Genomic DNA, 13004 nt, shown 5'->3' with positions numbered 1-13004 from the left:
AGGACTTGCTTCCTTACCATCTCGAATCTTTCAGCCATTCATTCACATGAACACTTCATCCAAACTGAACATGGGAGGGGTTTACTTAACTTCATTGCTTTTTGTACTTGATCTCACTTCTCTTACACTGAAACTCTTGGTTGGCACCAAACAATGTTAATTGCTAATTTACTTGAACCTACAACACACAGTTGCCGCTCCGCGTCCATGGGGTGACTGGTCCCAGGACCTCCAGCTCAGGGAGACACCAAAATCCACAGATGCTCAAGTCTTTCATATAAAATGGCACAGTATTTCCACACAACCTGCACATACTCTCACATATATTTTAACTTATGATACCTGATACAATACCAACACTGTGTAAATAGATGCCTGTGTGTGGCAAGTTCAGGGTCTGCCTTTTGGAAATTTCTGGAATTTTTTTCGATTATTTCCAGTTGGTGGTTGGTTGAGTCCACAGATGTGAAACCCATGGATATAGAGAACTGACTGTATGTAAAAAACTTAAAAAATAACAAACCAAACATCACTGCCAACACCAGGAAGACCAAATGAATTTAAGACTTTTCTGCAATAACTGTTATCCTCAGAATAAATACCATGAAGGACTCACGATCTAAATACTGTCCTTGTCACTAGAAGTCATTATTTTCTTGGGATTTGTATTACCATTGAGCATCACCAACTCAATGGACATGAATCTGAGCAAACTCCGGGAGACAGTGGAGGACAGAGGAACCTGGCATGCTGCAGTCCAAGGGGTTGCAGAGTCGGACATGACCTAGCCACTCAACAACAACAACAAGATTTTATGTGGCTCCAAAAATCAAAGCTATACGGCAAAACATGCAGCAAACTCATGCCCCCTGACTCCCCTCCACCGGGTCCTTCCCTCTGCTCAGGGGTGACCATTTTAACGAGGTTTTTTTTTTTTCCTCTTTTCAGCATTTCTTTCTAGAAGTACGAGCAGGTACATACACAAATCCACACTCCTCTCCCCCTTTCACACAAGAGGCAGCACATGAAGGATGTTGCCTTTTCAGCTCACCAATCCATCCTGGAGGTCTCGCCACTTCTGTGTGCATCGCCCTGGTTCTTACAGCTGCAAATGTCCCCACTGTGTGGACGCGGCTCGTCCACCCACCAGTGCCGTGAAAACTGCGGCATCCTCCGTGAACGATACAGATGATGCTGTGGTGAACGTTCTTGGGCACGTGCTACTTCACATGCATCCAAGCAGAATTATTCAAGTTCAGTCGCAGTGAGACTGCTGCGAGCTCTGCCACAAATAATTACACGTCTTGGGGCCCCAGGTAGTTCTGTGCAGCTTTCGTCCTCCTCAACACGTGAAGATGAATCCGCAGGCCAGCCACACCCTGCAGACCACACCAGCGCTTATCAGTCAGGGTCCTAACACCCCAACACGTGTGTGAACTGGAAAGAATGTTCACACAGGGGCCCACACAGAGGTGAAGGGCCCACAAGCCCTCAGGGGCTGGTATCCAGTAACTCACCCCTGACCGGATGGGTGACAACAACTGAAGAACATCCTCTGACAGCTCTGGGAGAGTCCCCCCAGCCTCGTCCAGTTCCTGGTGCTGTCCTTGGCTGGATCCATACCACCCCACCTCTGCCTCTGCACCTTCACCTGGCCCCTCCCTGCATCTCAAGTCTCCCTCCCTTGACTCCCAGGTGCCTGTGCTTGGACTGGGGGCCACCTCAATCCAGCACAACACCTCTCAAGACCTTCCCCTTCATCACACCTGCAAAGACCCTATGTGCCCAAAGGGCACATTCACAGGCTCCAGGTGGACACATCTTTGGGGGCCACCCCTGCAGCCGCCACAGCACGTGAGCAGCCTGGACAGACAACAGCCCCCCAGGGTGTCAGGAGCAGGGTGGGGGCTCCACACTCCCAATGCAGGATGAGAGCTGGAGGCCTGGTTGGGGGGCGCCTGGGGGAACTGTGGTCCCCAGGGAGCCCAGCTGCTGCCACTCCATGACTTGGGGGTGGAAGGTGAGGTGTGAGGTCCTTCAACCCCACTCTCTCTCTCCTCCCACTGCCCTAACCCCACAGGAAACCAGACACAGAAGCTGGGGGACAGCATTCCTGGGGACCGGCCTCTTGGGCCCAGAGCTAGCAGGTGCAGACCAAGCAGCCCCGTGGGCACTAAGCCGGCTGCCCCTCTTGGTGCCTCTCATTCCAGGCAGTCGACTATGAGCTGAACAGAGCATTCATGCTGACTGTGATGGTGTCCAACCAGGCGCCCCTGGCCAGCGGGATCCAGATGTCCTTCCAGTCCACAGCGGGGGTGACCATCTCCGTCATGGACATCAACGAGGCCCCCTACTTCCCCTCCAACCACAAGCTGATCCGCCTGGAGGAGGGTGTGCCCACTGGCACCGTACTCACCACGTTCTCAGCAGTGGACCCCGACCGGTTCATGCAGCAGGCTGTGAGGTGGGCCCGCAGAGCGCCCTCGGGCCCTGGGAAGGGGTGCCCCGTGCTCCACAGAGAAGAATCCTAAAGTGCCCCGTGAAACCTGAGACCTGGAAAGTCCTGGGTGGGTGATTAGGGGTGCCTCTAGGCAGGGAGGCCCTGTCTGGGGACAGCTGGATCACCAGCCACCCGGCTGCCCCGACACAAGACAGTGGGAAATGCTTGAAGGACATTAATCCACGTCTAGCATCAGACTGGGTATGGACCCCACCTCTCATTCCTGAGCTGTGTGACTTTGCAAGTCACCAGCCCTCTCTGCTCCCCCGTCACCCCTCTGTAAAGGGGGGTGATAGGAGAATCTGCCTCCCACGGTTCTTGTGAGGTTAAGTAGCCCGTCCTCCTCAGGGACTTCCAGCCACTGCTGTCACCGGCCCAAGTGGGAGGCCCCAGTGAGCTCAGAGAGCAAGCAGGCGGGCAGGAGGGGCTCCCCCAGCCCCTCGCCTCACCCCTCCTCCTCCCTGCAGATACTCAAAGCTTTCAGACCCAGCGAACTGGCTACATATTAATGCCACCAACGGCCAGATCAGCACGGCGGCCGTGCTTGACCGCGAGTCTCTCTACATCAAGAACAACGTCTATGAGGCCACTTTCCTCGCGGCTGACAATGGTGCGCCCAGGGGCAGGGAGATGTGCTGGGTGGGGGTCTGTGAGCGGGGCCCCCTCAGCCACTGGTGCCCCGGAGCCCCTCCCTCATCCATTCGCAGCCCACCGCAGCCAAACAACACGATTGTTACTGTCAGGTTGGAGATGCCACCAAAAAGCAGGACCACGGTCAGCGGAGGACAGAGGGAGCAGCTCTGGCCAGCCGGCACCAGTCCACCCACACCGTGGGCCTGCACCGAGGCAGGGGCTGGGCTTGGGGGCTCCAGGGTGACCACACGTCTGCAGGCGTATGCCGCTCATACGTGGTGCGCAGTTGAGTCGCTGTGTATGTCACACAGCAGAGTCAGTGTATGGGGCCATGGGGTGTGTCCTGGGCAGGCCTGTGCTCGCGGAGCCCAGGAGTGACCGCGTGACTGCCCACGTCCGACCCACAGGGATCCCCCCGGCCAGTGGTACTGGGACCCTCCAGATCTACCTTATCGACATCAACGACAACGCCCCTGAGCTGCTGCCCAAGGAGGCGCAGGTCTGTGAGAAGCCCAGCCTGAATGCCATCAACATCACAGCGGCTGATGCTGACGTGGACCCCAACATCGGGCCCTACGTCTTTGAGCTGCCCTTTGTTCCGGCAAGCGTGCGCAACAACTGGACTGTCACCCGCCTCAACGGTGAGCCCGCCTTGGGAGCCCACCCTCTGGCTGCCTGGCCACCGGGAAAGTCAGACCGAGTCCGGAGGGCAGCCCCACCCAGGCCTGTCACCAGGGAAGCAGGAGCAGTGGAGTCAGGAGCCAGTCTCACAGGGGCTGCGCTACCCTCTCCTGCAGGGCAGGGGCCCTGCCTACTCCAGGGCTCAGCCACCAAGGAGGCCCCAAGGCAGGCCCCAACCTTGTCCTTTAAAGAGCTCCACGTGACCATTCTGCCACTGTAACCACATGTGACCGAGACCACTCCCCGAGCCAGTCATTGAACAATGCCCCCCCACCACCACCACCAGGTTCCCTGAGGCACTTTCCTAGCCATGGGCCTTGGTGGACAGGGCTTTCAAGTTCTGGAGTTCTGATAGCATTTACTTGTTCCCCAAACCCTTGCCAACACATCATTGTTTTAAAATCATTTTTCTAATTTCTTAGCCAAAATCACTGTTTCCACTTGCATCTTTTAACTACCAGTGGACATTTTTTCATCTATTTGCCATTTTTTGCTTCTGTGAACTATCTGTTCAATGTCCTTCACTATTTTTCTTTGGAATGGGTTTTTTTCCCCTAATTGACTTGGTAGAACTCTTTCTATGTTAAGGAAATAATTCCTTCATCCTACATGTTGCAAGTGGTCTATTCCTGAATTGCCAAGTCTCTTAACCTTACAGGACAACAGATGGTGTGTGGTATGTGTGTGTGCATGTGCATGTGTGCCCATGTGTGTCTTAGCCAGACAAGCCGAGCCTCTGCCTGCGTTCGTCTGGCTCAGGAGGGTGGGCTGGCTGCCCGCTGAGCAGAGCGCGCCCCGCCCCCACCCAGGTGACTACGCCCAGCTTAGCCTGCGCGTCCTGCACCTGGAGGCCGGGGTGTATGACGTCCCCATCACTGTCACGGACTCGGGGAACCCGCCGCTGTCCCACACATCCATCATCAAAGTCAAGGTGTGCCCGTGCGATGACAACGGTGACTGCACCACCGTGGGCGCAGTGGCGGCGGCCGGGCTGGGCACAGGTGCCATCGTGGCCATCCTTATCTGCATCGTCATGCTGCTCAGTGAGTGTGGCTGGAGGTTCCAGGGCGGGGGGGGCACCCTACCCACCAGAGTCTGCCACCAGCCCAGTCCAGACGAGGGGAGTGGTAATGGACACGGGCCCCAGTGGCCACACGTGCCCTCCTTCCACACACTCCCGAGGGTGCACACACACACGCCTGCTCATGGCAGCCCCACCCCACAGCCATGGTCCTGCTCTTCGTCGTGTGGATGAAGCGGCGGGAGAAGGAGCGCCACACAAAACAGCTGCTCATCGACCCCGAGGACGACGTGCGGGACAACATCCTCAAGTACGACGAGGAAGGGGGCGGCGAGGAGGACCAGGTGAGGCTGTGGGGACCTGCCCGGCCCTGCTGAGCACACCCCCGGGGGGCCCTGTGCCCCGACCCGCACCTCCCTCAGCCACTGACCCCAGGCCAGTGCCACCCTGCATCCTGGGGCTCGTTGAGGGGGACCTGGGAGCTGTGGGGTGGGCCTCACTGGGGATTTGGGGTGAGCCTTACCAGGGTCAGCTGGTCAAGAATCCACCTGCAATGTGGGAGACCTGGGCTCAATCCCTGGGTTGGGAAAATTCCCTGGAGAAGGAAAAGGCTACCCACTCCAGTATTCTGGCCTGGAGAATTCCACGGACAGCACAGTCCATGGGGATCACAAAGAGTCAGACTGAGCGACTTTCACTGTCACTTTACCCCATGGAAGCTTAGAGATCCTTGTGAAGTGGGGTAACAGCGGTCCCAGGTCAGTGACGTGGTACAGAGCAGGTGAGGGGTGGACCTGGGTTGGGGGGGGCTGGGGGCACAGACCCCACATGTGCCTTGAGGACAGACAGGATCTGATGGACAGAGGCGAGGCAAGCCTTTCAGGAAGGACAGACCAGGTGATAGAGCCGGATGAGGATGCGCCCCATGGACCTCCCCGGTGTCTCTGCCTGCTGTCCCCCACCCTGGGCCCCCTCGCGGACTCCACCACCCTCCCCACAGGACTACGACCTCAGCCAGCTACAACAGCCAGAGGCCATGGAGCACGTGCTGAGCAAGGCCCCCGGAGTGCGGCGGGTGGACGAGAGGCCCGTGGGCGCCGAACCCCAGTACCCAGTCAGGCCCGTGGTGCCCCACCCAGGAGACATTGGCGACTTCATCAACGAGGTGGGTGGTCCGGTGAGGGGATGGGGGGGGCCGGGGGGCACACTTGCTCACACGGACCAGAAAAGCTCACTTTTCTGTGAGAGGGGTGGCGTGAGGAGGCAGATTCAGACCTGGGTTCACTGAGCCCTGCCTGGGGGTATGGTGGGGGGCAGGCCAAGCCCTGCCCCCCAGCATACCCACTAGGAATGGCCTGGGGGGTGGGCATTCATCCAGAGCCACCCCCTGACCACACACTTGAGGGTCCCTCCTGACATCTGGGATCTGAAGTTCCAGCCAACAGGGTCCCTCCCTTAGCTTGCTCCCCCCCAGTCTTGATACTGAACCCAAGGTGCCCACCTGCCAAGTCCACGTGCGTCAAGGACGTGCCCCACCTCTGTGCATCTTCCTTTGTGGGAAAGGGGGGCACGGCGAAGCCAGTGTGTGGCCGACTCCCCCGCCAGGCCAGTCTGTAAACCTTGTTCTACTCTGAGCTCTGAGACCCCTTTCATGGACATACGGCAGCATTTACTGAGCACCTACTGCACGCACGGCCCCGTCCCACACTCTAACCCCGTTTCTGTGGCCCCAGGGACTGCGCGCAGCCGACAATGACCCCACGGCGCCCCCGTACGACTCGCTGCTGGTGTTTGACTACGAGGGCAGCGGCTCCACAGCGGGCTCCGTCAGCTCCCTGGACTCCTCCAGCTCCGGAGACCAGGACTACGACTACCTGAACGACTGGGGGCCCAGATTCAAGAAGCTGGCGGACATGTACGGAGGCGGTGAGGAGGATTAACAGGCCTCCCTGCCGGACGCAAGGATGGATGGACGGACGGACGGACGGGAGGAGCAGGACTGGAGGAGGCAACGGGCCTTCCTGACCCCCAAGGCCATGTCACTCCGTGGTGGGGGTCCCCGCCTTGCCCCCGCCCCAGCTGTCTGGCATGAACACTTGACCCGCGGCTGACTCAGCACTGAGGAGAGCAAGAGGCACTCTGTCTTAACTTGAATTTCTTAGGACAGAAGCACTGTTTTAAAAAAAAAAATGAAAGTGCCTTTTGGTACATGTATCAGATTCCCTCAAACTCAGGAGCGACTAAAAGCAAGCAGACAGACCCCCCACCCGGTCCTGAGCGCCCCTAGCCCTGGCTAGTCCCAGCTCTGAAGGCACCAATTAAGGAATTGGGAAGAATGTGTCCTTTTTTTTTTTTTTTAATCTTTTATCAAGAAAACAAATGGGTGACTCGCTTGACAAAATTGACAAAGAACAATGGGTCCAAACCCCATCAGCCCCTCTGAGTCCTCATGCTTTGCTGTCCACAGTCAGGGTCTCCTACCCCATGGGGTCCCCAGGTCAGCACGAAGACCCACCTTCAGCTCCTGCAGCAGCGAGTCCCCTGGGTGCGGGCCAAGCCCGTGGACCCAAGACCCACTGTGACTCTGACTTTTGCCCCGACTCCCAGAAGCTGGAAACAACTGGGGCCATCCCTGATGTTCCCCATGGCTGCCCCTGGCCATCCCCAGGGCCCCCCAGTCAATCATTAGGCCTCCCCCAGGGCCAACTGTGACCCTGAAAGCCACCCAGGTCCCCACTATCTGGGGTCCAAGAGAGTATGGTGTCCCAAGAAACCACAAGCAAAACCAGCCAGCATCCCACCCACCCCTGGCATGAGCCCTCCACCCTCTCAATGAGACTCCCAAGGAACTCCAAGTCAAAGGCCCCCAAACACTCACCAGTCCAGCCCCCGAAGGCTCTGGATGTCTCTGGACATTGGCAGGGCTGCACCGACCACAGGGAGAGCTGATGCTCACTTGGGGTCCAGAAACCATCACAGCCAGCAGGAGACACTGGGGTCTGCCCCAGCCCTGCCCCTCTGGACCGGTCTCTGGAACCCAGGAGCTGACGAGGATGGCAGAGGTCTACTCCAATGCCGGGACAGTCCCATCGTCCGTGCCATCCATCCCACACATGTGTCTGGGCCACGCCTGCTGGGAACAGTCTCCTTTCCTTTGGACCCACGTCAGCACCCAGCAGCTGCTGGGCCAGTTAGCTGCTCAAGCTCTCAACCTGGATGTGCCCTCTTGATGGGCAGTGTGACTCTCAAGCCAGACTCCAGGCTCAATTCCACAGGAGAGCAAGAGGCGCTGCGTCCCAAGGACCCACCGGAGCCCCTGCTATGTTTGCCAGGGTTGCAGGGGGTGGGCACCTAGAGGGGAACTGGTGAGAAAATGCCCTGGAGCAGCTTCTCCCCCAAGCATCACCCAGGGATAGCCTGTCTGGTATGAAGGCACCTGGGCTGTCTGGAGAGGCCTCTCCAGGGGAATCCTCACCTGCTCTCGGCTCCCCAGCAGGACCTGGAGTCGGGCCTGCCCTGGAGCCCCACCCTGGGCCCGCTCCTGGGGTCAGGCCTCCAGAGGACCTGAGACAGGGGTGCCCATACTCCCCATGTTCTCCATGGAGGGGGTCTTTGATCCACACCCCCGCCCATGGCCTGCCCCCAATGCCATGGTCATCCTCTTTTCTAAACAGCTTCAGCCTCAAAGATGAACTTGAGTGTACACGTGTGTGTGTGTGATCTGCGTGGGTGTGTCTCCGCTGGACGTCAGGGTCTTCCCCAAACCAAACTCCTCGCCAATTCCATCCACTCTCCCAGGGCTGAGCCGAGCTGGGGAGGCGACTCGGCTTGTAGCCTGAGGGAGGCAGGTCCATCCTGACCCCATCCACAATGGCCCAGAGAGGGACGAAGGGACAGGTGGATGGAGGCAGCGGCCGCTTGGGTCATGTACTGATGCCCCCTGGCACATAGCCCATCTCAGACCTGGGTGGGTAGCCTGCCGAGGTGGGGGGATACCTGCTTCCTGCTATGCAAATCGCTTGGGGTCAGAGAGCCAATGAAGATTGTCCCAGCACCTGGGGGCGTGGCCATTTGAGGACTGCTAGTGTCCTCAGGGTTGGTGAGATGTGAGCTGGAATCTCGCGTTTGTTTTTGCAGTCAAAGTTCTAAGTATGAATATGGGGTGGGGGACCCAGACAGCTGTGAACTCTCCCCACTGGACTCCTAAGCCTCCTCGGGTCCCCAGGGTCCTGGGCTTACCCCAGGGATGGGGTGCCAGGCCCAGGCCACAGCTCGTTGTCCTGAACACCAGCCCCCCAGCCTCCCTGCAGCTCCTCTTCCCCCTCCTCTCATCACTGCCAGGCCCCCACCCCACAATCTGTCTATGTTACACAGGCCCCATCCCTGCTCCCAGGCAGCCGGAGAGCAGCCCCTCCTCACCTCCACCCCAGACAGCCCCTGGAGACCCCCACCCCCTCCCAGAAGCATCCGGGAACTCTGTCCCAACCAACGGTTAGCATTAGCTACACAGTCAGTGTCAAACATTTCTCACGTAGCTTATAGATGCGACGGGTCCAGACTAGGAGGGGCGGCCAGAGAAGGCCTGGACTCAGCGCTGGCAAGGTGCTCGGGCAGGTCCTTTGCCCGCAGAGATTTTTGTTCTTGTGACCAGGACTCACCTGCAAGGACATCCCAGCCTTGAGAAGCAGGCATCCCCAGCCTGGGGCCTCGAGCCTATCAGGCCTCGGCAGCCCTTCCCCATGGCCCAGCCGGCCTTCCCCTTCTCGTGTTCTCAGAACACCCAGGCGCCAGGCCTCCCACCGCCAGAGCGTCAGGGTCCCAGCCAGCCATCAGGCTTCCCTACTGTGAGCACCACTGACCCACCCAGGTCTTCGAGACAACTCTGTTCTCTCTGAGGGGAAACGTCAGGGAGGGGAGTCTTGGGTTTTGTCAAGGCTGAAAGGAACACCAAAAAAGCAAACACAGTCTCCCCCACGAAGAGCGCCCTGTCAGACAGTCTCTGGCCACGTGGTGTACATACAACAGGCCCCGCGATGCCGGGATCCCGTGGGGGGACCACCTCTGTGTATAATTGGAACGCGTTTCGCTTTTCCTTTCTCTCTCCTTTTCCCATTCTGATTTTTTTTTTTTTTTTGCATGTTTCTTTCTGACAATGGACAACATGTGTAGCAGCCCGCATGACTGTGGTTGTTCTGGGGAAAGATACTGGAGTATAATGTATTCTCACTGCAACTCTGAGCATCGCGCAGTTAGACAAACGTTCCAACTTTTTTTGTAATCGTCAACAGCACAACTATTTTGTATTGTTGTTTGTATCATTTTGTACCAAAAAAAAAAAAAAAGGAAAAAAAGGGAAGAGCGTTGATGTTTTCAATGTGTTTTTAGTGCCAGGCGGTCTTGGTTCCACACTGCGCAGTGGCCCCGCAGGGTCGTCGTGTGCGGGAGCAGATGCTGCTGCAGGGGAGTAAATAAAGCCCCCCTTTTACGCAGTCGGCCTCACCCTGGTTTGTTTTTCTTCAAGTGTCCCTGTGAATGGCAGATGGATGAACACAGGGGCTTTGGTGTCGAGAGTGGGACTTGCTTGCTCGGCAAATATCTCAGGACCCGCTGTGTCTCGGCCTCCATTCTGGGCTCCAAGCACAGCCCTCAACAGAACCAGGCTCCTTACACGGCTGAGGCCCAGGGGTGTGGACAAGCAAGACCCAAGCACCATGCGTCTAAATATGGTAACGTTCCTAGAAGGTATAAACCAAGTTAACAAACTGCTAAACAAGGTGCGTCCCACCTCCTGCCTTGGCAGACATACCTTCGTAACAGCAGGAAAGGCCTGGGTCATGTTGAGGATTCTCCTGCCCCTCTGATTCTCCGTGCGCCTCCCACCTTCTCCCCACCACAGGGGCTCTTCATTCCAGCCCAAACTGCAGCCTCAGCCCCATGCCGGTCAGAAACCCCAAGGCAAGTGGGTCCAGTCCTCCAATGCTCTCACAGCGCAGCCCGCCCTTGACTACTGGCCTGAGTCTGAGCTGTGCTGGCTCACACTTTGCTGGTCACAGAGCCACACAGGGGACCCCCAGGGACACTGCTGGGGCTCTGCCAGCCTCAGGGAAGCAGCTCGGAAAGGCTGAGGGGTGCCCAGCTCAGCCAGTACTAAGTGATGCAGTCAGACCCGCAGAGGGAGCCCCAACCACCCCCACCAGGCCTTTCTGGGGCTCAAATCACAGCTAATCACAGGCGCAGCTGACAATCACAGGCACGATTAGCACTTGCCTCTAATGACATTCACAATTAGGCAACTGCTGTGGGCCTGGGATAGGCAGTCAAAGAGGGGTCTGGCACAAACTCCTTGTAATCAGACCCCCGGGGCAACGCCCGGGGGGGTCATTCTGCTTAAGGTCACCCCTCCCAGCTCCCCAAGTGGCTCAGCAGATTCTTTACTCAGCAGGTAAAGAATCTGTCTACAATGCAAGAAACCTAAGCAGGAGATGAGGGTTAGACATGGGTTTGATCCCTGGGTGGAGAAAATCCCCTGAAGGAGAAAATGGCAACCCACTCCAGTATTCTTGCCTGGGAAATCCCAATCCATGGGGTTGGAGGCAGAGGCCTGGCTGTCCCTAACAACCAGGCTGGCTTGAACAACCACAAAGGCCAGCCTGGGGCCTCTCAGAAGCCAGGCAGCCCCTTCTCTGACCCCAAGGCCTACCCTTGGGTCATTTTGTTAGAGAGAGGTCACTACCCTTGCCTACATGTGGACACAGGCCCAGGAGGGCAGTCAGAGCAGTCAGTTCACAGGTGAGCACTGGCAAAGCCCCTGGTGCCTCAGCTGCTCGACCAAGGAGGCCGGGTTCAGCCAGCAGTTGGGGGAAGGGGCAGACTCTGGGACCGACGTGCTGGGGGATGCACACAGGAGGCCACGGGAGGCAGTGATACAGGATGGCACTCCATATGCCCCAGCCACATGGCAGCCCCCCACCACAAATCCGATGCCCACCCCCAAGAAAGCTTCCTTGACAGGAGAAGAGCCTGAGCAGAGGAGGAGCCAAGGCTCAGAGAGGGACGGAGAACAGGGCCAAGAGAAGAGGAAATGGCTGTGTGGGTGAGGGCAGGATGTGGGAGGCAGGTGGTGGACTGACCCCATGGAGGCCCTGTTCCAGCTCAGCCCAGGCGTGGGGAGGACCCGCACTCAGCTCTGGCCACATGGCTGGATACCCTGTGCCGGCAGCAGGATGGTCTGGAGCTCAGGGAGAGGTCAAGTGGGACGGACGGGGGGTCATCAGGGCACAGTGGAAAGTGGACACCGTGAGCGGAAGCAGTCACATGTCCCAGGAGGGGGTGATAAGGGACAGAGCGGAGACTCAGGGCTGAAAACCCCCAGGTTGATGCTGGCGGGCCCTACAGAGGACAGACTGGTGGGCAACTACACCCCAGGGAGCTGCTTTTGGAACCCAGCAGAACCCTGTGCCCCTCCTTCCCCACACACACACACACGCAAAGGCCCCTCCACATCTCGTCTCTCTCTGTAGAAAAGCTGAGTCTCCCAGGCCTCCCAGAGTCACAAAGGAGTGGCTCCAGCAGCTAGTGAATACTGCATAGTCACAGACTCAATGTTGACGCACGACTAAAATTGTCAGCAAAGACATGCTACACACCCATGTCGACAGCTTCCACTCTGAGAATATGGTGCCCTCTATTAACATGCAGGGCTTCCCTGATAGCTCAGTTGGTAAAGAATCTGCCTGCAATGCAGGGGACCCTGGTTCAATTCCTGGGTGGGGAAGATCCGCTGGAGAAGGGATAGGCTACCCACTCCAGTATTCTTGTGCTTCCCTTGTGGCTCGACTGGTAAAGAATCCGCCTGCAATGCAGGAGACCTGGGTTGAAAAGATCCCCTGGAGAAGGGAAAGGCTACCCACTCCAATATTCTGGCCTGGAGAATTCCATGGACTGTATAGTCCATGGGGTCACAAAGAGTTGGACATGACTGATCAACTTTCACTTTGATGGACTTCACCCCTGATCCCACAGAAATGGAATAATTTTCCAACAAGTGGGGATTTGTAAGAAGCTCTTTGCAAGAAAGAGCTCTTTGCAGGAGGCCCTTTTGCCTTGTCACTAACCTCAAACCAGGCACCCCCATGCTCTGCTCATCTCTGGCCCAAGCACACCTTTCAA

General features: G+C 57.6%; 1 protein-coding gene across 3 annotated transcripts in view; it reads left to right on the top strand.

The window, feature by feature from the left end:
* CDH4 (cadherin 4) overlaps positions 1–10324 on the top strand; it is a 475802-nt gene extending 465478 nt beyond the window's left edge. For all 3 annotated transcript variants that reach the window (XM_070472446.1, XM_020901128.2, XM_070472447.1), the window contains 7 exons: positions 2211–2464; positions 2968–3110; positions 3541–3774; positions 4624–4857; positions 5040–5179; positions 5836–6000; positions 6569–10324. In XM_070472446.1, the coding sequence (XP_070328547.1) occupies positions 2211–2464; positions 2968–3110; positions 3541–3774; positions 4624–4857; positions 5040–5179; positions 5836–6000; positions 6569–6775 (1377 nt within the window). In that variant the 3' untranslated portion in view covers positions 6776–10324. The remainder of the gene's footprint in view (positions 1–2210; positions 2465–2967; positions 3111–3540; positions 3775–4623; positions 4858–5039; positions 5180–5835; positions 6001–6568) is intronic.
* The last annotated feature ends 2680 nt before the right edge of the window (positions 10325–13004 follow it).

Source organism: Odocoileus virginianus, chromosome 9 (assembly GCF_023699985.2).
Source record: "Odocoileus virginianus isolate 20LAN1187 ecotype Illinois chromosome 9, Ovbor_1.2, whole genome shotgun sequence".
Taxonomy (NCBI): Eukaryota; Metazoa; Chordata; class Mammalia; order Artiodactyla; family Cervidae; genus Odocoileus; species Odocoileus virginianus.
This window is presented reverse-complemented; position numbering and strand designations above follow the sequence as displayed.